Here is a 27,202-nt window from a genome sequence, read left to right as displayed (position 1 = left end):
TCTTAGATTTACTACTTTATACAACATTTATTAGATCAAGTTAACATGTTATTGTAAGTAAAGTTTTTGTGTATTAATTTAAGAAGAAAACATACAATGTCAATTCAAAATATTTATTTTGCAAACAACTAACAATAACTTATAGTAATATCACAATATTTGATCGATAATTCTTTAAAATATATGACACGTATAACTCAGTTTAGTAAGCATCATAGAGATAATCTATGATGGGGACCACACTCTCATCTCATCTGAAGTTTGTATGGCACATCTTCACCGCAGCGCGACTTTCGCTCGTCGTTGTCACACGAGCACGGGGCGCCGCGGCGGGCGCGCGACACGCTATAAGGGGGCGCGCGCTCCGACCACCGCCACGGCCACGCGCATCGCCGGCTCCGCGGCGGCTCGCCGACGCAGCGCTGCGCCGTTTGCTTCCTCGAAGGCGGGCAACCCAGCGGTGAACTCTGCCAATTTCTTCGCGTCCAAGCAGAGTCCGTTACGTTCAATCATACCATTGTTCTGAGTCGGACTCAATTCCTCAGTTTGTACTTGTCTGTCGGTGGATGTAGATGGCTCTGCAATTTTTTTTGGTGCGTATTTAATACCAGTAGTACCCCATAGTATTTGCTTTAGTATTTACATTAATATCTCTTTAATAATTGTACGTACGTACTAATACGTACCAGTAGCATCAAGTGTTGATAAGTCCGTGGAAGGCGTAGTGGCCGGGCGCGGCAACGGAGCAGCCCCTACAAGCGCCGCGCAGACGGCTCCGGGCGCGGCGCCGCGGCCGCCCCGACCGCTGCGCCACCGCGACGGCATAAGATTTCCGCGAACGTTCCGCTCCGGTCGTATTAAAATTATATACATCTAAAAATTCGAAAATTAAATAAATTTGTGTCAGCAATTTTAAAATGGTAAAAATTATAGCATCAATAATACCTTTGGTGCAAACAGGCAGGCGAGGGTGACGCTCGCACTCAAAGAAATTGTCACTGCCATACTGGTGACTCGCAGGGGAACGTGACTCGCTGTCCCAAAATACAAGGGAACAAATGCGAGCCATATCACACATGTCGTATACATAGTGAAACCTGTGAGATAAATCCTCATTCAAAATATAACTTAATCAAGTTATACGAAATCTTCAATTTTCTTATATTCTCACCTATATGTTTGCTTTCATTGAAAGCCTCCGGTATTTTCCGCGTGAGCACGGCGTACACCGTGCAGATGACGATGAGCACCACCGGGTAGAAGAAGGCGATGGTGTAGGACGCGTCCACGTAGGAGTCGCACACGAGCATGTTGTCCTCGCGCGTCGGGTAGTGGTGGATGGCGCGCGCCGGGGACGCCAGTTGCCACACTACCACGATTACAATCTGCGAGAGGTTGAAGAGTATTTACCATTACGATTAAATAAACAAATAATCTAACTATGTGTTTTAGACATTGTTACCTGTATCGATACTAATATTGAGCAAATGAGAAGTTGAGACTTCGGAGATATGAGCGATGGGCGTCGAGCAGAGTGCTTGCTAGCGTCGAAGATACGTGCTATCCTGTTTGTTTTCGTCAAAAGAGCGGCATATATAACAGTGAAGCAAAACCCCGTACAAAACCTGTAAAGAAAACACACAGCGTGACAGAATGGACGGACGAAAATGATAAAATCCTCTCTGATAACAAATAATATCATAATTAAATTATTAGAGAGAGAGAGAGAGAGAGAGGCGAAGTTACAATTGTAATGAAATATATGGCGCGCGGATAACGTCGCCGCGCCGCATCCGATGATGAGGTGATGCAAATTTATCTTGTTCCAAAAATCTACTTAGGCTTAACTGATCTAATTCTTAGGATCGAAGAATCATAAAGTACTAGTGATATAACTATGTCTGGAACATTATTTTGATGAGGCTTAATTCTTTGTTACAAACTACATTAATATCTACGAGTACAGGTGGTAATAAAAAAATTTACATGAATAAACCTTTTTTATTAATTAGCATTTAGAGAACTGAACACAAACCGTTGAAGAGAACACAGGAAGTCAGTCGGTCTCAGCACGAGCGCGAACGTGACGAGGTAGCACATGAGGATGCCGGCGAGCAGGACGAAGGATAGCTCTCGCCCGCTCGCGCGCACCACCGGCGTGCTGCTCCGCGCAACCCACACGCCCCCCACCAACCTGAGATCGCCACGTTTGGTCGTTAAGGTAACAAATAATGCCATCCAATAAAGCGATGAGCTAGTCAGCGTAGTATAAGTTCCACATAAAAACAACAATACTAGAAAAAAATCTGAAATGTATTTTTGACATGCTTATCTCGTGACATCGACTATGTGTGGTACATTACTTCTCTGCTTTATTAATGTTTATATTTACATCGTAAGCAAGATGCCCAGAGCTGAAAATGTCATCGCTCCGATAGCTGCCGGCGACGTGGGCTGCAGGTACAGCTCCGGCACCGGCGCGCACTGCATGCGCCTCGAATCGGGCAAGGTGCCGCGTGCACACTCCATGCAAGCCGTCTCCGATACCGGAGACCGTATCTGCGCAATTATGCTTTAGGTTAAGAGAAAACTTATATATAATCTATGCTAAATATTTATAATGTTAAGTGAAAATTTTACAATGACATAAGTGATATTTGGGCACCTCATACTGCGTGCAGTTGAAGCAATGCCAGCAGCAGCTCTCCCCTTCGACGTATTGCTTCGCTTGGCCCAGCTCGCACTCGGCGCTACACACTGACTCCGGGTGATGAGGTTCTTCCCATTTGAACTGAATTTCTATGTGACGATGAACATATATTTTTCAAAATATCTTTACAAACCGATCTATTATAGAAAATTGAAGGTCATTTTCTACGAACCGTCCATGTCAAGTTGCAGTTCACCATCGAGATAGCGGCCGACGCGGATCCAGCGGTACACGCCGCGCGTCACTTGCTTGAAGTGCAAGATGTTGTAGCGCGCGGGGCCGTCGCCGTGGGCGTCGAAGTGGAACTCGTCGCCGCTGAGCCCTTGGCAAATAAACTTCAATAAGCACTGTCCAAAGTTTTGTACAGTAATTCTTGTATTACATACTTTATACGTAATGTAATATACTACTACTCGAGCTAAAGGATTCATATAAACATTTCAAAGAGACCTATGAAGCGCACTTGTCGAAGGTATCGCAAAAGAGTCGGCCCGCTCACCGGTCTCATAGCCTCGCACAGGCCAGGCTTACCGCCGCACACATCGCGATGCATGTCCCTGCAACACATTCCTTATTCCTTACTCATATTACTTACACTCGGGAAGACTCACTGAGTGACTATCAAATAAGAGCAAAGTCCAACCGAATAGCGAACACGAACGCCCACACGGCGTCGGCAACGAACTGCAGCTGCGCCTCGAATTCCGTGTTTTCAGCGGAGAGCCGCTCGCGGCCCGAGCACGGGGGGTACTTCGCATTGTTCTTCGACCGCGGACTGCCCGCGTAGCGACATCGGAACTGCTCCTCCCAAAATTCTACATGCGGAAAATGTTTGATTACTTCACTTTGAATGTTTAATTAGTTGTTCGAATTGATAAAATAAATTATTAAAATTTTATATAAAAATTATTTAACATGCGCTCTGTTAAAATTTTTGAAGATTACCGACAAACCAGGGGTTTCTGAAATTATTTTGTGGCGTTAGAGTGAAGAAGTATTCGCGGAAGCCCCGAACAGGGTTAGCCTGCGGCTGCACGCTGATGGTGCCCTCCACGACGGGCTCGTTGCCGGCCGCCACGAGCGCGCGCGCGCTCCAGCCGTCCGACCCCACCCAACTGAAGGTCTGCGCGGCGCCTCTGCGTCGAACTGCCGCCATCACTCCTGCGACCTCTTGATCTGACCCGAATACGATAACACCTGCAGACAGTGATTGAATAAAAACTTAAAAGCTGATTTAAACAACATTCTTATTTCAAGAATATTTTACGTTATTGAGTGAAAGCGCATGAAATTAAAAATCTACCTCTGGCTCGCGGCCGCGACAGCAGGCGCTCGACGATAGCGTCGTACGCATGTTCGTCCGCCGCGCCGGAGTCCTTTGCGAGCCGCTCTTTGACCGCGATGCAGATATCGTCGCGCAGCAGAAGTGTTTCTAACTCTTCGAATGCCTACAGTTCAGGAATGAGAAATAAAGTTATGCGAATACAATGAGTTTTTATTCAAGGTGCACATACATACAATTTCAGAGCGCTCATACCTTTATCCCATAGTTTGATTCCTCATAGATGATAGACACATAGCGCCATCCGAATTTTTTGACAATTTCGACCATAGCTCGCACTTGGTGGAGGTCCGAAGGTATTGTTCGAGTGAAGTATTCGAACCGCGCCTTATTCGAGAGTTCCGGAGACGTTGAGAAGAAAGAGACCTATGGAAATTGTAAAGTGATGAATACTTGATTTTATTTTGTGAAACACTCGTGAAAACTGGACAAACGGATTTCACCTGAGGGATCTTAAACAGCCGCAGGAGATTGGCGACCTGTACCGACGTGACGGAGGAAGCGGCGCCCACTACTCCCGATATCACTTTCCGCACTGCTGTTGCGTTGCAGGCGTATTCCTCGTCGTCTATGTTGCTGATCGAGCCTACAGGTAAATTAATATTATAAATTCGTGACGATATTTTAAAAATACAAGAAGGAAAGATAAGTTTATAACACCAAGTTTCCTACTCCTGAGACTTGTTGTTATAAACCAAGAATTTTGGAGGAAGGATATCATTTCTAGGTCTTATTTGATAAAACATCATAACAAGACCCTCAATATATTTATATTGATGGTGAGTGAGCGTGTGACATTTTAATAGCAGAAAACTACAAAAATAAGCCGCTATGGTTAGTGGCGTCTGTTATCTCCCGTCAAAAAAAGAACAGGATTTAAGGTTTTTGGTTGCTAATTCATCTGGTTTATAAAACTCCCGATAAAAGACACCTTTAATAAAGTCGAGCGCCATTTCGAGGCCCCGAGTGTCGCTGTCGCAGTCGTCCAGTACCAGCGCTCCCAGCTTGACGCCCGGGACGGCGAGGCCGGCGCGCTCCGCCTCGTCGAGCGCGAACAGCATCGCTTCGAGCGCCTGCACGCCGCCCTGCGGCATCAGCGGCCCGCAGCGCGCCACGCTGCCTCCGCTGTTACCGCTGGCTCTTCCGTGCACCTTAGATATTTTATATACTTTACTAAACGAATTAATTATTTTAATATGAATACAGATTTATCACAATTATTAAATGCTGTTTGGGCTTGCTTATCTGGAGTGCTGGAAATAATTTAGAACAAATAGAAAAAGAGAGTTGTCCTAGGTCTCATGTGCTTAACTTACTTCCGATATACATACATAATTAAAATAAAATAAATTGATAATAATTAAATGACACTGATAGTAATTGTTAGTATAAATGCTGAATGAATTAAGACAATAACAAAAAATAATACAAATAATATTGCATAAAACTGGACAGAGAGGAAGAGAAAAAAAGGCAAAGGTCGCCAAGAGGAGAGCGCTTTTTCCTTACTCTGTACATCGAAGTATCAGATAAGGGCCGCAAGTTATAAGCACGTTGGTTTTTGGTTTGTTTTATTGAAAATATTTTTTTTCTTTAATAATTAATTATTATCTAAAACGACACAAAAGATTCAATTTGCTGGTATCTGTGCCATTTATTATTAGTTGTTACTCAGTGAGATCTTCGTTTTAGCATTTTCGTAAAGTATAAATAATAAAATATATGACATTTTTTCAACAGTTCAGTGAATTGGTCCTTGGAATGATATAGACATTTTTATCGATTCAGATAAATTTAGTAGATCTGTCATCGACTAAAACGGTCATTTGTATAAAAATTGTTGCAGATTTATTATTATTGTAGTTTTGTATTTGCTCTTTTTGCATTGTTTACTATCGGTTTAGCACCGAATTCAAATTTTAATTTCAATATACATAATATATCGGTGAGTTATCTTAATAATTGAGTTTCTTAATGTGTGATTGACTAGAACTTCTATTTGATAATATTTCAGAAACTAGTAACAATGGAGTTTGGAGGTTTGGAATATATAGACGCCATGCTACTACCGATTTTTTAAATTTGCGAGTCTTTAAGTCCTGTTTTTTTTTCTTAATTGTATGAACCTCCAGAATTGGAATAATTATTTATAGGAGCAGTACATTAAACCTCCAGAAGGTAAAACGATACAACCCTCGATCAAGGTTGTATTATATTATATATAATTGTTGTATGTTTGTACTTATATTTTGGTTATTTGCATAATGATTGATGCATTTTATTTCGTAATGCGGCTGGTTTTTTTAAATATTTAATATATGACCTAAAAATTTAAAGCTGAAATATTAAGAATGGACCGCCGCAGTTTCCTGGTTTGGTACATATTATGTCCAAATCCTGCGACTCCGAGGATGACATGCCTGTTCGCTTAAATATTAGCATAATTCTCGCGTAACTGAAAATTAGATTATGAACCCGCTTTAACTACTTTAACTTAGTTTGCACCGGCCTGGCGAACGGTGCTCTTAATTATTCAATATAAAATCATTTTATCGTTAATGGCGCCTAAATATTAACTATAAATAAGCTGAATTATTCTAATTTATCACATCGCTTTTCCAAGCGTTCTATTATCCCAAATTATTCACACTGAGTCTCGCTGGCATATTTATTTAGTTATAGACTAGCTATACCCGCCTGCTTCGCTGAGCATTATTCGCAGAAAAACAAATTTTTAATTTTTCATTTTGTAATTAATTACTGATCATCAACTATGTACAAATAATAAAGAAACAAATCAAGAAAATTGCGAGTTCTAATCAAATTCTAAAAAACAAAAACATATTTAATTCGTCATCTATTTCATCTTCTTGAATGATGTTCTCGATAGGCTGCAGATTGGTCATGACACCCATAAACTTTTACGATGTTATATAGTTACAATGAAATTTTAATTAAATTTCTAGAGTCTGTAAAAGTTTGCATCAAACCAACACGTCCTCTTTTATCCGGTTCTATCGAATATCGATGTTATTACATTTACAACCTTGTCAATACTTGCGAACGTACGTCAAAGCATCCTGAGTATATTCGTGCATTTGTCTTGGACTTCCACTGTATGAAGATCTTTGTCCAATATCAGCAGCTACTTTATCATTCGATATTGTATCTCGTAAATAAATGTACTCTTTGTCTCAGAGTTTTGATTGGTTGTATTGAATGTAGTTTAATCGTTCGTTCTCGACCAAAGCGTACATGTCTGCAATGAATTGTTAAAACAATTGACGACACTTCAGAATATTGTTATCTCTAATCATTATACGATACGCAAAAAAATCCATACAACTAACTCTTCGATGTCACAGAGCCTGTCGTGAGAATATTTTGATACAGTCCGAAATTTATTTTTTTATTTATTTTTTGGGAAACAAACAATTATAATTACACTTAATAGTAAAAACAAATATAAGAAAAACATAAATCAATCAAGTTTCCACTTAAAATTAATACAAATAAATGACATGTTATATTAAAAATAAAAACAAAAACAGAAAGTACAGAATGCAAGTGAAACTACTATAATTTATGACGTAAACTAAATTTAAATTCGCTAAATTTTTGAGTTAAATATATCTAATTCTGTACAATGTTTGTTATAACTTTTACATGCACGTAACAAGAACATATTCTTTGAATAGTCACACTTACAAAGGGGTACAAAAAATAAAGTTTGGTTTCTCGAGTTAAGGCGAGGACATTTAAAAAGTATATTATTAAAGAGACTCTTAGAATCAACAATGATATCCATCTTCTGCTCGCATAAACATAATTAGATAATCGTAATAATTGTCATACGATTGATGTGTTTCAGCGACACCTTGATGGTTTTTGTGTCGCTTAATGATAACAATGTCTTGTTTTGTAATTTCTGTACCGACAACTACAGCTGTGACTTCAGGAGCTACGGCAGCATTAAAATGCATTTCATGCTCTGCATTCAATGGCGTTCTATCTACATTGATAATGACTTTGAATCATTTGTTGTTTCACCTTCTAGAGCAGTTTTAAAATCTTTAACTAAACATTTATTTTCATAAAGCATAATCCTAAATTTAGCGATGATTTCTCGATTAGTTGTGGTACTGAACATGCTTTGAAGATCAATCTTTTTCTACGTTGTCCATGGAATAAATATCCAGAAATAGGAGATTTTATTTAGATACTGGAAGAAATAAACCAATCATATGATACACCTTAAACGTAGACGCGAAATTATTGAATTGTACAATATTTGTTGTTCCAAATGATGTCATTTCAAAGCAAGAATTGTAATTTCTAATAGGCTTGAGGAAATATTCAGACTCCTTAGTACTTCCCGTATCGTAGATAAGAAAAGGTTCTGGTGGTTCAACCAGTTGTGGTAAATAATACATTTTGCCAGTTAAGTAGCACTATACCAGCAGTTTTTTAAACATTATAGTGTGACAATATGGGCATACTATATTTATTGAAGCAATGATCACATCGGGATTTATTGAGATTGGTTCTAGTTCTTGACTTAGTCTATTTTAATCGTTGATCATCCAGTCGTTGGGCTCGCTCGTCAGGTTTTTCAGTATCTCTTGATGAAGATGCATGTTCGAAGATCTGGAACTTGATCATTACGTTGACTAACTCTTTCTGTTTTGTTGACTATTTGTTTCTAAACGTATTTCTTCCTACGTTTTTCTTTTGGATGACTTCTTGCTACGTAGCTCTTTTGGATGACGCTGCGCATAAATTGTTGATGTTTCGATCTTTTGTTTCTTCAATGGCATGGTGGTTTCTATTTATATAAATTATTTGATTCAATAATGATCAATGATTTTCATTTTTATTTCATATTTTATACTTATCGGTTGATCGGCATAGAAATGTATCGTGATTCGTGATACGCATGAAGGCCACCTGTTGCTTATTTTTAATGATACGGATGAAATAATACTTGTACGTACTCATTTTCATGACAATCAGCATAATATCTTTATTTATTTAATCTTAATGATCGATCAAATTGTTTCTGAGTTTATCGATGACACACATACAAACACATCCACTTTTGTATATAGATAGCCTATCGTTTGCGCAAGCACATGTTTTTCCTGTATACCATTTTTTATAAAGATGCACGGTGCATCTGTTCTCGAGTTATATCATAACATACAGACACACAAAAATGTCATAAATGGTAAAAATTATGTCAGACAATCATAAAAAGAATACTTATGACGAATTACGACAAAAATAAGTGTACAGACAGACTCTAGAGATTTATAAAGTAGTATAGATTTAGTATTCACGTGCGATAGCTTTATTATTAGCGTATTTCAAGTATAATTTATACATGATGTTTCTATACCGATTTCTATGCTTCTTTTTTATGGAATAGTTAATAAAGTTAACTTTTTTTAATTTGGAATGACTGAGAGTGTTTTAAACGTAGGAATAGACAAATATAATCAGAAAGCTTCGAACTACTAAGCTATTGGGAGTGACACGTGTTATTGTGAATCAACCATAAAAGATAGACAAATGCTGTCGTGGGATATTTTTTATATAATTTTTAAGGAGAATATTTCCGTAATATACAATTACTATGTAGCTTTAACCATTAAGGTTGTACACGCGACGGAAGCTTAAAATATGGAGTAACTTCTCCCGTTTTTCCGACACTTCCCTTCACTGCTCTGCTCCTATTGACTGTTGCGTGATGGAAAGTATCCTATAACCAGCTCGGGAGTATGAAAAATAATTGTACCAAGTTTCGATAAAATCCGTCGAGTAGTTTTTGTTGCTATAACGGTTATACGGACAGACAGACAGACAAAAATTTTACTGATTGCATTTTTGCCATCAGCATCGACCTCTTTTCAACCTCTGATAGTTATTTTGGAAAAATATTTCATGTACAGAATTGACCTCCCTACAGATTTATTATAAGTATAGATTTACTCGAATAACTGTAATTAAATAAAAAAAAACTGGAAAGCAATTATTTAGTATCTGAATGTGTATTACCGATCTATAAAACCAACCTAGTTCTTTGTAAGTTGTAATAACTAAACTATATCAATAAAAAACTTCTTTAATTAACCAAGTTTTTAGATAACAAGTTTGTCCTGTGAGCCACAGAGGAAAATGGTATAATGGTATGAAAGTCTGAATCTAAAACGATCCGCATAGACTATACAAAAGGATCACTAAATAAATAAATTAAATTTATGTTTAGTGAAAAATATCTCGCGAATGAGTGCCAGTTGACTTATTAAAAACTATATAAATATATGAACTCATATGACATGAAACAATTCAACCACGTGATCGCAGATTGAGACCGAGACAGAAAATTGATGGTGTTTGTATTTATACCAAAAAGTTCATGGTAATGATCCTTTATAATGGTTACGAGCTCTTGTATCGTATAATGTAAACTCTAATTTAGAAGTCAGTATTGCACTGTTTCCCAAAAATATAACTCAGTATTAGAGGTTCTTGGTATTCGTTGACGACGGCCCGTCAATCGCGTTACCGAATTTGCCAAATTAAGCCCAAATAACGAAAAAACGGGCGCAATTCTGATATCATTAACGTAAAGTGAAAGTCTCCTCTACAATTTTTATGAGAGCACTTGGTGCATAATTCGTTCACATTTTTGCAGCGTGCGTTGGATTATTTTTGTTATTTTACTAATTCCGGCTTCGTGAATTGAATTGAAAAAATGAATTATAAACACAAATTGAACAACATGGAATGGTCGGTTAAAGGTAACGTTTTCTGGAACTGGGTTCATTGAAACTAGTGTTTCTATAATAACTGACAATAATCCATGACTATCTCAGTTAGAAGTCTATACAGAATAATAATTAGTTAGTTTGGTTGTGTGGAAGAGATAACTACTCATAAGTTCGCCCGTTGTACGACATGTCAAATTCTTTTTTAATTTTAGCGTAATTGTTATTTAGTTTTAAAATTTCTATATATTACATTCATGATGTACAATAAAGTCAGTCAAATCATCAAATCAGTTACAGCGGGTCATTCGAAGAACAAAATTTGGCATTTTGCGTATAGAGTTTAGAGAAAAGATTCTCTATTGGTTCGGTTTATAGGTCATTTTATAAGACAAGCATTTTTAATAAAATTCCGCCAAGATTCAATTGCTAATTAAAAATAATGTCAGCGGTAAAGCCTACTAATAATTTGGAATGTACCTATATATACTTCTTTGCATTACTTTTTTTAGTTAATATTGCCCTTTGTGTATCTTTCTTAAAGCGTATAAAAGTACATGATAATGATGAGAGCGAATGTGAGGGAAACATGAATATTGTAGCTAAATGGAAAATAAAACTTACGGAATGTGTAGACATCGTTTCAATTACTTTCGTATGATTTAATTATATAGTATTTCTTTGTAACCTCCGGTTTATATTGGCCTGCGTCCTCTAAAGCACACGTATCCTCGGCAGTCGGGTACATGATAACCGTTTTAATAAGCGTGTTTACGTGCGGCGCCGCAAAGTTTGCGGTCCTGCCCTGTCACAGCTCTTAATGAACTTAACTCAAACAGTATCCATAACATTATGCAGGGTCGTTTAAACATATGAGCTTTACTTTAAATGAATTCTGTAAGATTACGAGTCAAAAGCTTTGTAAGAGCAACCAAAGTATAGTGTATTTTGGTTTTTGATAACCATTCCTATCGGCGGCGCTCTCCTGACGAATTCAGTTGCAATATTATATTGCATTCTAATTCATTCACTCTGAGAAGTAATCTTTACATAGTATAAAACAAAGTCGCTTTATCTGTCCCTTTGTACGCTTAAATTTTTAAAACTACGCAACGGATTTTGATGCGGTTTTATATATATAGACAGTATAGTTAAGTAACACTGATAATTTGAAAAGTTTCTAATATGTTAACCCACAATAAATATTTACTTTTTACGAGAAATAATGGCTTATTTTCGAAGCGATTTTAAGCAATATAGCATTAATTCTTATCAAATTAGGTACCTTAAATAAGTTGTGCATTCAATATAGATCAATATGGCTCTTGGCATGTAATTTAAATGAATGTTTTCGAAGATATTACAATTTTAAAACGCAGGGACATAGCGGTTTGTATTTCCTGAAAACTGTGTATACTGTACCTATTTGTTATCGCTACATAGTATATAAATAAAAATTTTAACAAAAAGAAAAACCGACTTCAAACAAAACACTACTTTAAAACAAATTAAAATACACTAAAAAGTCATAAAAATAATTGCGTATTCAACATATTTTTAGAGTCCTCCTAAGTAAAATGAAATGAAAACTATTAGACTACTTAAAATTTTTATTAAATTTTTGATTTTATGTGAAGCCGATGTAGATTACCTAATTTTTCCTAATATGGATAGATTAAGCGTGCTGTTTATATGAGTCAGAAACTACTTCGAGGAACTTGCAAATAAAGCAAAAATAGAGTTTCGAAAATGCGGCTTCAATACATGCGCCATAAATTACAAGGTACCACCATCGAAAGAACTGCAACTTTGCAAAAGAGCTAGGTAATATATGTCGTACATCATATGGCATCACATCACATTCATAAAATTTGATTAAAGACGGTACGAAATTTTAACCCATATCGCATCCTAACTGTGAGCCGTTTAGGAGTTCCTTCACTACATAGTATAAAATAAAATTTTAACAAAAAGAAAAACCGACTTCAAACAAAACACTATTTTAAAACAAATGAATATGCACGAAAAAGTAATAAAAATAATTGCGTATTCAACATATTTTTTAGAGTCATCCTAAGTTAAATGAAATGAAAAATATTAGACTACTTAAAAGTCGATTAACGATTATATCATGTAGTTATAATTATTGTTATATTTGGAGCCGGTGTCAGCCACGGTGCCCTTGCCCCAACAATCAAAAGAAAGAAGCGATACGAGCCCCTTGATTGATCCAGTATATTATTGTGTAAAAGGTAATTTGTAAAAAAAACATATTTGTTAAAGTATTTTCGTATTGTTTTTTGATAGATATACTGTAGGGTTTTATTGGCTGACACCGACTCCAAATATAACAATAATTATAACTACATGATATAATCGTTAATCGACTTTTAAGTAGTCTAATATTTTTCATTTCATTTAACTTAGGATGACTCTAAAAAATATGTTGAATACGCAATTATTTTTATTACTTTTTCGTGCATATTCATTTGTTTTAAAATAGTGTTTTGTTTGAAGTCGGTTTTTCTTTTTGTTAAAATTTTATTTATTTTTTTATTTTAAGTGAAGCTGATGTTGACTAACTAATTTTTTTTAATATGGATAGATTAAACGTTCCGTTTATATGAGTCAGAAACTACTTCGAGGACAATTTCAAAGGAAACTTTCGAATAAAGCAAAAATAGACTTTCGAAAATGCGGATTTAATACGTCACGCGGCGTAAACTACAAGGATCCCTCGAAAGAGCTGTAATCGAACTCAGCAAAAAAACTTTGAAAAAGACCAACTATATTTCGTACATCATATGACATCACATCACATACACAAAATTTGATTAAAGATAGTAAGAAATTCTGCCCCATATCGCACCCTAACTGCGAGCCGTATAGGAGTTCCATCACTACATAGTATAAAACAAAGTCGCTTTCTCTGTCCCTATATCTTTAAATCTACGCAACGGATTTTGATGCGGTTTCATTTAAAAGATAGTGTGATTCAAGGGGAAGGTATGTGTATATAAAACATGAACAATATAGTAAAGAAACACTGATAATTTTAGAAGTTTGCGATGTGATGTCGTATATAAACAAATTCTGTAGTATATTTAGTATCAGTATTGCACCCGTGCGAAGCCGGGGTGGGTAGCTAGTTGATTATAATATTCGACTATGATAATTACATAAACATAACCACATTACGGAAGGTGACTCAAATATCCAAATAACCTATAAATAAAAGATTCGACCGAGTATCGCTAACGTGCTCCTCAGAATTGTTCCGTTCCCTTCCGTTCCGTTACTTTGTCATGGATCCTGTGCTCAGAACCTTACCAAACTTTCACCAAATTACCCTTGAAGTATATATTTTATAATAAAAAAAGAATTATCAAAATTGGTTAACGTGATTTTCAGTTATTCACCTATTTGTCGCGCATATACATAATGCAAATTTAAGACTTATGTCGTTTTCACATGGATACCATCATCGGAAAAAAAAATAAAAAAATGGGACCCCACGGGAAGCACTACCTTTCAAACAAAAAAAAAATTATCAAAATCGGTCCACCCAGTGAAAAGTTATGAGGTAACAAACATAAAAAAAAAAAAAAAAAAAAAAAAAAAATACAGACGAATTGATAACCTCCTCCTTTTGGAAGTCGGTTGACAAAGTCGCTTCTCTGTCCCTATATCTCTATATCTTGCAAACTTCAAAACGGATTTTGATGCGGTTTTTTTAATAGATAGTGTGATTCAAGGGGAAGGTTTTTGTATATAATACATGTACAATTTAGTAAAAAAACACTTATAATTTTAGAAATTTGCAATGTGATATCATAAATAAACAAATTTTGTAGTATATTTAGTAGGAGTATTGCACCCGTGCGAAGCCGGGGCGGGTCGCTAGTACTAAATAATTGTAAACGATTTCATTTAATCTAATTCTCGTAATATCTATCGTTTCTAGTTTTAACTGTGACTATTTATGTATATTTACTAATATTATAAAGAAGTACAGTTTTTTTGTTTGAATTCTACAAAAAACTGTCGCTATTTGTACATTCCCGCGTGATAAAGGTATAAATTATATTTTTATCGTAGAGTATAATTTTCTTTATTATTAAACTGCGCTTGTTGCTTGTCGTAAAAACTTGAAACAAAAGTTAAATATGGAATAGTATTAATATTAATAATATATCTTTCACACAGCATTCATTCCTATCAAAATATTTATTTTATTTTCATTTCAGACGTTTTCTCTTTTCAGTTACTGATTAGGAATATAACATGTAATAGTAGTAAATAAAGTAATAGAGTAAGTAACAAAATAACCAGTTCAATCGGAGCTGTAATATTCATATACGATGCGCATGTTTTAGACTCAGTGGTGTCACGTACCATCATGAGGCCGCCGAGCACGATGTCTCCCTCCAAGACGGCGGCGTGCTTCACGGGCCATATGCTGTCGTTCTCGGCCTTCTTCTTGTTGATGACTCGCGTTTCTCGACGTTTGCTTTGATCGTTTCCTTTCGAGTTACTTCTAACTTGTGACTTAGTATTCGCGACGCTCTTAGATTTTCTCGATTCCTTATTCCTAGTTTTCAGTTTATTCTTGACACTATTTACTTGGGTCGGCCTATCAGCCGCTTTAATGCTCACCGTGACGGGAGTCTCGCTAACAGGTGTACTGGTACGTATGGTTTGAGGAGTGGTGGGCGTTCCCTCAGTAGTGGTCGTTGTTTCATTCGCATAAAGTATCCTTTCTGGTTCGACGGCGTCCCTACTCGCAGACAGTGCGATCGCCTCTCCGTGAGTGCTGTGTGTGTCTTTGGAGCGGAGTGAGGACGCACTGGGCTGGGCCTCCTCCTGCTTGGCACGATTTCTCTTTTTGAAAAGTTTTGATATATCGAACGTACCTATGAGCGAGTGCGATTCTCGTTTGTTGCGATAACTTTCGTCCAATACAGTGTAATGTTCCTCAGCGCCGTGGTACGCGAAGTTGACGAGCATGAGGGACATGTTAGAAGTATCGCGATCCAAGCTCGTCAGAATCAGCGGTGGGTCGTGCCGGTGCGGGGAGGCTATGGCCAGCAGCAGCAGGGCGAGCGCGGCCTCAGGCACCATGTTCAGCACATCCCCTTCTATTTATCACAGAATGACATCCTCGCTTTAACTTTACTTTAAAATTTTAGATAATTTTGGCCGCACCAAGTGACGTTTTTTTTATTTTATTCAATAAATTAAAACATTTGTCTTCCTTAATCATTGGGGCTAAATTTATATTCACTAAATATCAGCGTAGCATAGTTTAAGAACAATTTAAAACTATACCACGGATACATTTTAACAGAAACTCTAAATTAGGAGTAGTTACTATGTTAATTCCGATCAATCGTAACTAAAAATATAAACGTGCACTGCACCGACTGTACTCCATGACCTACATACGCAATAAAATCCTGATAAGTGCAAATAGCTGAACGGATCACCACGATACAAGTTCGCAAAGTTTTGGCGCGCGATCGCTCGGCGCTGCGTCCGTCTCGGCGGAGGCGCGGCGTCGCGGCGGGCGGGCGCTGCCGACTGCCGCGCGGCGCCGCCTCGGCCGCAGGGCGGCACTCGCAGCCCGAGCCGCTCTTACTTACCGGGTATGTATGGCGAAACATACGATTATATTTTACGCCGATTTGTACATTCTTAGTACAATACAATAACTTTTGATCGGTTGACGGTTGGTTCAATAGTCATAATAAGTTTGTACGACTCGTAAGCAAATAAGTTTATTTTGTTTACGGTTATCTTTGTGATATACGTGATATGTAACACGATGTTCTCGTAGGTCACATTTTCACTTTGCCCACACTATCTACATTACATAAATGACTGCTCATTGCATAATTTAATCAGATCATATTTTGACTCCATGTATTATTGAAGGTTAATAGTTCCACACCTCAAGAGTTATTTGTTAAACGGTAAATAACAAAAGTGATCGCTCTACAGGTTCTCGCATTACTTGACACGCACTTGCGGCGAATGAGGCGAGAAGTCCTCTAGGTTTCTGCTCCAAAGATATTTCACTAACAGGTTTATGTAGCGTGACGCCGCCAACGCCACTACGGCGACCCTTCGCCCTGAGATGAGGGGCCGGGCCGCCGTTTGCAGCCGATTAGGCGCGCTCGCGGCACACACGACCTACCAAGTTAACCTACCAAGCCTAAACATAATTCCCCTGCCTTACTCTTCCCGTACTGAGAATCGTCTCCAGTAGTGCGGATCTAAAACGAGTATAAAACTAATAGTAGGGGAGGCCGGGATGCTAAATTTGCAGTTATACGAGCGTCTTAGAGACCTATTGGATTCGATAGTTTAGGTCTCAAAATGAAAAAAAGTACATTACAGGTTTTATATTTTAGCGATGGGGAGAGCGTGTAAAAATTTTTAAAAATGTAAAAAAAAATAGGTGTATAGAAATACTCGAGCGCGTCAGCCATTAACAGTATAAACGCGCTTTATATTCCTGATAACCATTATATATTAATCTGACAATTAATGTGAGGGGGTTGCCTATAACAAGGGGTTGAAAATCAAAAAAAAAAAAGTTACTCGAGCGTGTCAGAAATTCGAAGTGTAGGCATATTAAACCCTCAAAAGTGTCGTATTAAAATGTCTGACGTTTTGGATGTGACATTTAAAAATTATTAATTTTTGAATGTGTAAAAAAAAATTGTGAACTTGAAATACTCCGGCGCGTCAGATTTTCATGCAGGGGGTTCATATTGATACAATAGTACCTCTGTAGAATAATCTGACAATTATATTGAGGGATATCGTTATTCTGACCATTTTTAACGAAATTGAACAACAAGATATTCGCATTTTCATATAAAATAGTTATAATTTATTCATATACAAAATTAAAAATACATCATTACAAATAAAAACCCGTATGTATAATTGACGTGTGAAATATAAATGTTAATCTTCATCTTCGCTGGATGATTCATCTTCGTACTTTGTTTCTTCAACTTCCTGGACGTCCTCGTCATCTCGTGGTTCTGTAACCATGAATGGTTATGGTAGACCATTGTGCTGCATTTATGTTATGATATTATCATTATAATATATAAAAAAAACGTACCTGAATCAGAAGTATCTCCTAAAATATCAGCTCTCAACCGCTGTACGCTTCACCTTTCCACCACGATTTGGAAACCATGGAAACCGTCAGATTAGTAGTTTCTCGTGCTTCTGACAATATTTCCTATAGTTAAAAAAAAACAGAAGCGCGCTCGAGTATTTCAAGATGACGTTTTTTTTTTTCAACTTTAGAGCTTGCTAATTTCTCAATGCCACGCTGAAATCGTCAGATTATTTAGATATACACTTTTCTACATGTAATTAACTTACTCTTACTTAATCTGACGCGCTCGAGTTTTTCAGAGGATCGATTTTTTTTTACTAATCTGACGGGTTCCCCTCAGCATATCCCGCCATATGAAGGGTTCATATTCGGTAGAGGTACATTAGAGGATACAAGGATTCTCTGTGTATAATTATCTGACACGCTCGAGTCACTTCAAAAATCCCCGCTTCGCCTCCCCTACTATAATTCGCTTTCTATTCTATCTTTCTATAGCTTTCTTGTCCTTAAACACTCAATGAATTTTGATAGGGTAGAGAGTGCTTTACGATTAAAATATATGTTTTCGATAAGTATTTATATTATATATTTATAATATATTCCTTTACTATACGTATTTGTTATTTAACGAAATCAAGATAGTTTGTCATAAAGTTAGGATAATTAGACAGTCATTTCAGATCTCCTATTGCCAACGTCAGTCTTACTCAATGTCGTACAATTAATTACAATGAATACAAACTGAAACACTAGTATTGTGTATATGTTTATATGTGTATATTGTGATGTATATCTACTGTATGATTATTATTTTTCAGGTAACTTTGTGATTTCGTAATAATAAAATATTACTAAAGAATATGAGTTAACGACACTCGTCAAAGCTTTTTTAAATAATCTTGACATAGGAGAGTGAAATTTAAGATGAAAGTTGGTACGGTGGTGCCATTTTAAGAGTTCAAAAATTTGAATAAAATTTAAATTGGAGTGTTTAGACTTGCTTCTATGAGTAAGAAGAATCAGTAGTTACAGATTTTTAGGGATAAAAGTTTGTACAGAATATTCATTCATCAGTAGGGGTTTCAAATATGGTTCTGTTCTTTGGAAAATTTTTGGGTTTCTAAATGTCGAAAGTTTGGCATTTGTAAAACAAACAATTGTTATGCTACATCCCTATTATACTCACACATCAACCTGAATCCTGTAGGGTAAAGGTCTTCTGCTAATAGTGTTATCAATAATAAATGTTTGTATTATAATAAAATGAGATATTTATAATGGTTTTATGTGTCAGCTGAGTAAATGTCGCTGGTGATTGTGAAGCGTCAGAGTCGTAAATATTTTTATATGACATAATCACACGGAACGATTCGGTCGGTGTTCTAAGCCGAAGCCGGTGTTGGTTTTGTTTCAGAGGCGATTGAAAACACCACGTTACGTAACGCTTGAGTATGAACATTCCCTCGTAGTTGTACTCGCACCGGTACAATTAGCGATGGGCAATTTATTCCAGTATTGGTGCTCAGTACCAGTTGGTCATATTATAGTTTTTAACGTATATCACGAGTCTCGCGCCAAGGTTTGCTTTTCATGGACTTTATTGGTGATGTTATTTATAATGTTATAGTAATGCATATCAGATTAATGTTTATTTCGAGACATTCCGACACTTCCCGAAAACTGAAAAAAAACTCTTTGGAGTCCTTATTAACTCTTTTTTGTTTCTCAGTACTAACCTACGTTCAGTGATCTCAGGCTTAGAATTTTTATTAATTATTATTATATTATTTAATTTGCTTGATTCCATAATGCTAAAAAGTTTATAATTTCGCCTTTGTTTTATTTTTATGGCATTTATTTCGATCAATATCGAAGGTTTATGTACAGTTGTAGTGTTAAATTTTCGGTTGGATTCGGTTTTTCGGTACGTAATCATCAAAATAATATATCTAATCCATTAACATACTTTATATTCCATATTGTTCCTGAAGCTATAAACACTTAATAATAAAATATTCAAGTTTTAAAAAATCGGAAAAACAAGTAAAACGAAAGTTGTGAAACTTTTTATAAAGTAAGAGCGATTTCGCGAGGTCTTTAGTTCGAACAAACAATTTAATTATTAGTTATGTCTGACTAATAATTAGAACTATGATCTCTTTGTCCAACTTCGCCTTCGTAATTACACTCAGGAGCCCGCTGTCTCAGCAAAGAACTGCGGCGCCGTCCAAGTAATTAATCACGGTAAAGTTTACTGTGTCAAAGCTTTGTACATTCAAGTAATAATTTTTGATTCAAAATGTAATATAACATTACTACTACCTGCCGGCCACGTTGACATACTTCTTAAAAGCTATATGAGACTGTGATTCGTTTTTTTCTTGGATAAAAGGACTTCATCATCGTACTATAGCACTACGTGAAACGAGTTGAATAGGTTTAATGGTGCTCTGACGATTTAGATTTAATTTGTACACTTAAATCCCTAAACGACAGTGAACACCTGCATGTGTCGTATATAATTCTATCGGATGTCGATGCCGGATCAATCCGCAACAAAGACGCTTTCACCCACTTGTAGAGAATTTGGAGATAAACCATTGATCGATCCATGTCTATATATGTGAGTAGTGTAGAATAGTTGCAATCTGAAGTAATCACTGATGTTACATTGTATTGAAATTTAACGTGAATCTCCGAAATGTGTTATTCTCCAAATATATTGCCACAAATGGATGAGCATACACCTTAATTGGATACAGTTTCAAAAAGTGTACTCTATGATCTCACATCCGACTGTATCGCAGTCATCGTGAGTGTAGTTTTATTATTACGTTATCAGTCCCCGCCAGCGCGGCGCGGTATCGCAGCCGGCGCGCTCCGCAGCACCGACAGCCTTTGTTCAGACCTCACTAACTCGACTGCACTCGAGCCGCGATCTACTCACAAAAGATATCTTAAAATGGAAATTTATTTCATATCAAATAAAACGCTTCGAAATTTCCGCCGTCAACACAATCGTCGTCAGCGCGACGGTCGCAACACTCAGCTTAATTGTAATACTTTTAAACCCCTCAAGCCATTCACGCCTTTATTTATTTGTATTTCAAATATTTTCTATACAATTTGTATCGTGTTGTCCGTGTCGTATATTATACTTACAGCAGCAGAGGTCCGTCATCACTGCCGCGAATTGCTTCCGTTCTCCCATTGACGTCAGCTACCCGATGCAACACAGCTGCGTGATTCTGGTTGTTTTCAATTTAACTTATGTGATGATTTCGTTCGAGGGTGTGCAGCGATTGGCTCTGTTCGACCGTCCAACCCGTTCTACGTGGCACTATTAGTTCAGCGGAGGCCCAGTCTCGCCATTCGATTATTGACTCCTCATTGAGTCGTTAATCAATCTCCTTCCACCGTTTGACGTGAATGTCAATGCTATACTACGTTTACATTTCTTAACAACTTACGTAACAAAGCTTAAAATCTGTACCAATATAAGTAACAATAGTTATTACGGCTTCAGCTCTCACTTTTTATTTGATATGTTGCTTTAAGGCTGTTTTAATGCGTCACCTGCCTATAAATTCATTGAGTGTATTCAGTTCAAGTAACTCCAGCACCTCTCAGGGCTCGGAGTGTGCCCCGCGGCGCAGGGACACTCGAGATTACGAGACAATGCTCTTCCATTTTATCTCATAGAATAGTCGAAGTACCGCATTTGTTCGCTTAAGGAATCAGTATTATAAATTTTACTACGTAAAAAATACAATTTTATCTAACAAATACGTCTAGATCTCAGATTAAAAACAGCTTAAAGGGGAAAATATTAAAATAAATTTAGGAGAAGTCTAAAGATAAAATTTTACGACATAGATATAATAAGTATGTATATTTTAATTAGGAATAATTTTCCTTTTTCTATTTCCTAAAATATTCACGGGCTACCTACTGTCAGTCCAGTGAAGTCGACGACGTAGTAATCTGCTTCAAATCAAATCAAAATCAAATCAAATAAATTTTATTCCAGTAAACTTCACAATGAAGCGTTTTTGAATCGTCAATAATTAAACACTACCACCGTTTCGGATTCTTCATTTTTAAACATCGCAGAGTAAAATATAATTACAATCATTTACTTACAAAGTCATTTGGATAATAGACACAACAGCTTGTGAGTGAGACTTGAGTCTAGCACAAAACGGTATCGAACCCTTTAGCTGTCAATTTATAAAATATTTTAAATAAAAGACCGTAAAATTTTAATTATTCATTTTATAGCCAAACGACTATATTTTATTGGTGTTGATAAGAATGAACAAAGTGTCATATACAATTTGCACTAAACTTATCACGTCAATACAACAGCGAATTTGTTTTACGCTACGTAGAGAATTAATTAAAATACTCATGGAATGTAGGTCATAATTATGACACATTTAGCAAGAATTTCAAAGAAAATATTCAAGAATAAAAGAGCGTAAAGTACTCAGTGTGACTGCATTAAAATAAAAAGTTTATGCAGAATGTCCTTTACGTCCTTTGTCAACCGAAGTATCTTTTATGTAGCGCGGAAACTCTCACTTTGAACTTTCGGTTTCTTTTTACTTTGGTTTTTCTATATGACTGTATTCCTACTGAAGTTGTGTTATAGTCCCGACGTATATACTATTAAATTAATACTTTTTCGACTGAAATACGAAACAACTTCACTAATATTGTGCTAACGTTCAAAGGATTGTTGGGCTCTGCAATAGGATTCTCTCCGCTCCGGGTCGCGGTGCAGGCCGCCCGCGCGTCCGCTCCTGCTTCGGTACGCACATCGCACGTGACGACGTGAATAATTAACTCTACTCGAGTTCCACTGCATTTCGATCTCCACGTGAGTTCGAAATGGAAATGAATGTCTTAATCTCCGTCAGACGAGTATTATATTATTAAATATATAAAAATGTAATCCCGAACGACGAATAATTTGTAGTCCCGTGACGCCGCGATCTCGTGAGACGCGTCGAGCGTGTCGTCGCGAGCCGGTTTAATATCATATCCAATTTAAAAGCTGAGACGCGGCGGCTGACAATCGAGCAATGCTAACCAGATATACGAATATTCTTGATCTTGTAACTAAGTTACATGTCATGATTCGTTTCGAGGTAACTGACATCGGAAAGGCAGACATCGGCGTATTAGGCTGTTCCCGTCCTGTGCCAAATTTATAATTTGAATATTAAACATTTCGATGTTATATCCTAATAAACATGTTGTTTCTCATCGATCATTAATAGAATCGGTGTAAGCCGGCTTATAGTAGAATTAATGCTGTCATCTTGTATTTAATTATAATAAGCAATACAATATCTTATTATTGGTTAATTTTAGGAAATGAGTCGTGCGGTTACGGGCTTACCGCCGGCTGTGAAATGTTCGCCTTTATCCGAGACGGTGTAAGGAATGTAAACACGCTCACACGGCGACAACGCGCCGCCGAATCCGAGGTCTCGGAGCGACGTCCCTCGTGCCCGTTACTGGAAGCGCGCCCTAAAAACTGGAATTCAGAAATACAACGTCTTATTTTTTGGCGATAGAGTAAATGGTTGGCGTAACTTACTTTACACGATTAATTTGCGTGCATGTATTTGAGGTTAAAAATAATAGACTGTTTACCGATCTTGCTCGCTTAGTATATTTCAGATACTTTTACAATATAATGTCATACGGTATTATGTGTTAGGGTAACTTAGACGCTATCGATACGATATTTATTCTAAAGAGGGCTATTCGTAAAATTTGTAACCTAAGAACTGACATATGAGCAGAAGCATCATTAAGGCGTCAATTGAAATAAATCGGGATACTAACTGTTAAATTTCAATATGTGTAGGTAAATGTACATTGTACATTGTACATGTATAATGTAATGTTATGTTATCTCTATATTGAACGTAACGATTTTGTAAGAAAGTAAAACACAAACTTGCTATGACAGTAACTGGACAATGAAACGATCTACTGGATTTTTTCGACATTCAACATTTGTGAATAATCATAAATTGACAAAAAAACCGCAGAATTTCTTTTCCGGCTCTTCTCGAATACTTTATTTTCAGTATTTGACAAGCAGTAAGTAAGTATTATAGTGCTTTTATATTGAATAAAGGAATTCGATTCGATCTTCCATTCTCCCAAAAACAATATGCATCAGAACTTATAAAACACTACAACTTATAGTTTGAGATTTATAGCGCAGGAACTATAACAGGATACACGAGTGAAGATCCACCGACATAGTTGGAGAGGAAATTGATGAACGAGAGGCTTTAGTTACTAACGCCGGCTCATTACAAGTTACTGTCGAAACTTCTGCGGAAACTTCGGCGCCTGCACGACGTACGGGCACTGCGAGTTGTGTTGAGCTCATACGTCACGCGACTCCCTTTTTATGTACTCGTATAAAAAAAGCGTAGCGTAAAGCCGATTCCATCCGAATTAAGTGCGCCATCCCAAATTATTAATATTAATCCCAAATTATTAATATTAATATGTGTGAATATGATCTTTACACAAACGTAATAATGCTCTTGCTTTCTCGCGTTGAATTGACGAATAGCATCGAATGGCGCGATAGGGAGCTATTTCTATTGGTTTAGTAAATAGGCATTAATCGGTTTTATTGAATTTGTCGATACTATATCTAAGCTGTGTCGTACTATACTAAAATTGCCGATGGTACGCTGTGTAAAAAGATGACACGTGGTTGTAACATAATTGTTTTTAATACTACGTACAATATTGGTATGAGACCGGGAAGAGCTGTAAAAAGCTGAAAACCGTTACTTTGGTTTCGTCTCTGTAATAAATATGTGATTTGACTTTTAATAACATAAATTAACGACTAACGACATAAATCCATTACGTATATTTTTTCATTAAGAAAAAAGAATACAGTATTCGTTCTAAAGGGACTCTAACGGTAACAAATAATTTGTTGGAATGCAATAATCATTTGTTACGTAGTTCAACTCTCAGGAGTTATTATATTTGACATAAGCGACGCAGTGTCCTTAAAATATTATATTACTTTGCAATATCAAAGCACAAATAATTAAAATGAAATTATTAGACTCGTAACGGTCGGAGCATTTGCTCAAAGACGCTCATACTCGTAGTACGCGAGTCGGGAAATATGTTGGAGTGAAATAATACAAATTTCTACGTCAAAGAAAACAGTGGCCGTGCCTTAAAATTGCTGAACTTGACGTTTTTTATTTCTTGTAAAAGTTCAGATATGAACAACTTTTAAATGTAAACAGTCAGAGCACGAATTAAACGGAGGCGAGTTTTCAAAGCGACCGCAGGAGCTTAACAACTAAGTTACATTCGAACATTCGTGACTTTGTCCTCTCTAAACTTTTAACGCCCCGAATAAAATGAATAGTCAAAGTTTAAATACCTGTATGCATGTATCTAATCTCTTATGACTACATCCGCTGTCGAATGCACACATCTCTTAAAACGGACGCGTACGTCCCGCTGTGTATTTTGTCGGTTCGCAACTTCCCTGGATCTGGAATCCTGAGGGTTGTGAACACGTTCGTTCCACTGAAGAAAAAATATCCATTTAAATATTATTTACTAATATTACCATTATTTTACAATTATTTTTGTTTTTACAAATTAGTTTACACAACCGCTGTAACAGTAGTATAAACATAAAACTACCAATATGTTAATCATATGTCATCACGAGTCTATTTGTGCTAAATTTACAATAAGATAAAACTTATATAGTACGTATGTGTGTAATAATGTAAGTAGGAGATAGTCGAGTTTTATACAAATTTTCATTTGAATAGGGCCGAACGGCGGTCAACTGCAAAACGCTTAAGAAATAAATTTGTAAGAATCGTTTATGAAGGAAATCATATTTATTTCGGGACTAAATAATTTTCTGTATACTGTCAGTACAATATTGTATTCAATTCTCGCAAAATACATTTCATCAAAGACTTTTTTCACAACAACATTTACGAAACGATTGTCAGAATTCTTTGCCGCACAAACATCGGCCTTTCTTAGGATAATAAAACCTTATCTTAAAAATAATAAACTTAGTGCAATTGTTAAATAAATTACAAATTGAAGTCATGCTGTAGTAGATTTTCTGATAATCAGTAATTATGGGAAGTGAAGCACGTGACCAGGTCGCATTAATTGATTAGTTGTACCGGCGACACGTCCGCAGTCTTCACCCTTGCCTACCTTACTGCATAAATGTTCACAAGTGCACAAACGTTTTTACTAGAAATTGTAGCGCGGTACCGTGACGCCAGATCCGAGAACGTTACGACCTACGAAGGTGTATTTACTGACAAAAACTTGTATATTTATTATTCTTAACTACTAGCACTGTTTTGTATTTTAATTAAATAAATAAATAATAATTATAAATAAATAAATATGAGACAACATCACATACATTACTCTGATCCCAATGTAAGTAGCTAAAGCACTTGTATTATGAAAATCAGAAGTAACGACGGTACCACAAACACCCAGACCCAAGACAACATAGAACCTAGAACTCGGCCAGGAATCGAACCCGGGACCTCGGAGTGGCGTACCCATGAAAACCGGTGTACACACCACTCGACTATGGAGGTTAATAAAATAATGTGAAAGCTACTTATGTTCTCGCCAGCAAACTTTCTGCTTACTTTCAAACGTTTTAAAGTAAATACGGCGGTGAATTAACAATACGCTAAAGCAGAATTTAATTTCAAGCAACTAAAGGAATCCGGAACGCAGTGGGAAGTGATTTCTGCAAAACAATTAAAAGTCGCTTTTCAATTAAGTGTAAGTCAGTTACTTCTTTTTCCTCTCGATATTATTTCTGCCGACGACTCCGCAGCGCCGCGATTGTTGCGCCTCGCGGTGCGAAATCATAGAGCGCTCTGTGATCGAAAAGCCTCATTTCGTCGAATGTTTTTAATATTATAAATGGGGTTCACGGAACCGAGATAGTTTGCTTAACGCTGTAAATAAAATATAACGGATATCGATTCAGTTGTAGAAACGTTAAAAATACCAAAATCTTTTTCCGTGAAGTAAGCTGATACCTGAAAACACAACTGAAACCTACAAATTATTATTTTTTTTATAGATTCGTTTCATAAATTTCATAAATTGTATAAAACATGGACTTCTTTTATAATAAGGCTAATGTAATGACTATAAATATT

General features: G+C 36.6%; 1 protein-coding gene across 1 annotated transcript; it reads right to left on the bottom strand.

Moving 5' to 3' along the window:
- Positions 1–201: 201 nt before the first annotated feature.
- LOC124534506 (metabotropic glutamate receptor 2-like) lies at positions 202–15,950 on the bottom strand. The gene is made up of 17 exons (XM_047110429.1): positions 15,218–15,950; positions 4,984–5,203; positions 4,496–4,638; positions 4,248–4,418; positions 4,014–4,158; positions 3,656–3,907; positions 3,354–3,525; positions 3,161–3,267; positions 2,883–3,032; positions 2,666–2,799; positions 2,393–2,559; positions 2,036–2,194; positions 1,463–1,625; positions 1,172–1,385; positions 946–1,097; positions 687–873; positions 202–578 (listed from the first exon to the last, which is right to left on the bottom strand). The coding sequence occupies exons 1-17, from the start codon at positions 15,941–15,943 to the stop codon at positions 346–348; spliced, it is 3,495 nt and encodes a 1,164-aa protein (XP_046966385.1). The 5' UTR covers positions 15,944–15,950; the 3' UTR covers positions 202–345.
- Between the last annotated feature and the right edge of the window lie 11,252 nt (positions 15,951–27,202).

The sequence above is a fragment of the Vanessa cardui genome, chromosome 12 (assembly GCF_905220365.1).
Source record: "Vanessa cardui chromosome 12, ilVanCard2.1, whole genome shotgun sequence".
Lineage (NCBI taxonomy): Eukaryota > Metazoa > Arthropoda > Insecta > Lepidoptera > Nymphalidae > Vanessa > Vanessa cardui.
The sequence above is the reverse complement of the archived record's forward strand: the minus strand, read 5'-3'. Positions and strand labels throughout refer to the sequence as shown.

Bases quoted from the DNA above. Each gene is read 5' to 3' on its own strand.
- LOC124534506 (XM_047110429.1), bottom strand. From the start codon at position 15,943: ATGGTGCCTGAGGCCGCGCTCGCCCTGCTGCTGCTGGCCATAGCCTCC. The intron at 3,908-4,013 runs GTAGATTTTTAA...CACTGTCTGCAG, and splicing joins GTCGCGGCCGCGAGCCAGAG to GTGTTATCGTATTCGGGTCA. The intron at 579-686 runs GTACGTATTAGT...AAAAAATTGCAG, and splicing joins ATCAACACTTGATGCTACTG to AGCCATCTACATCCACCGAC.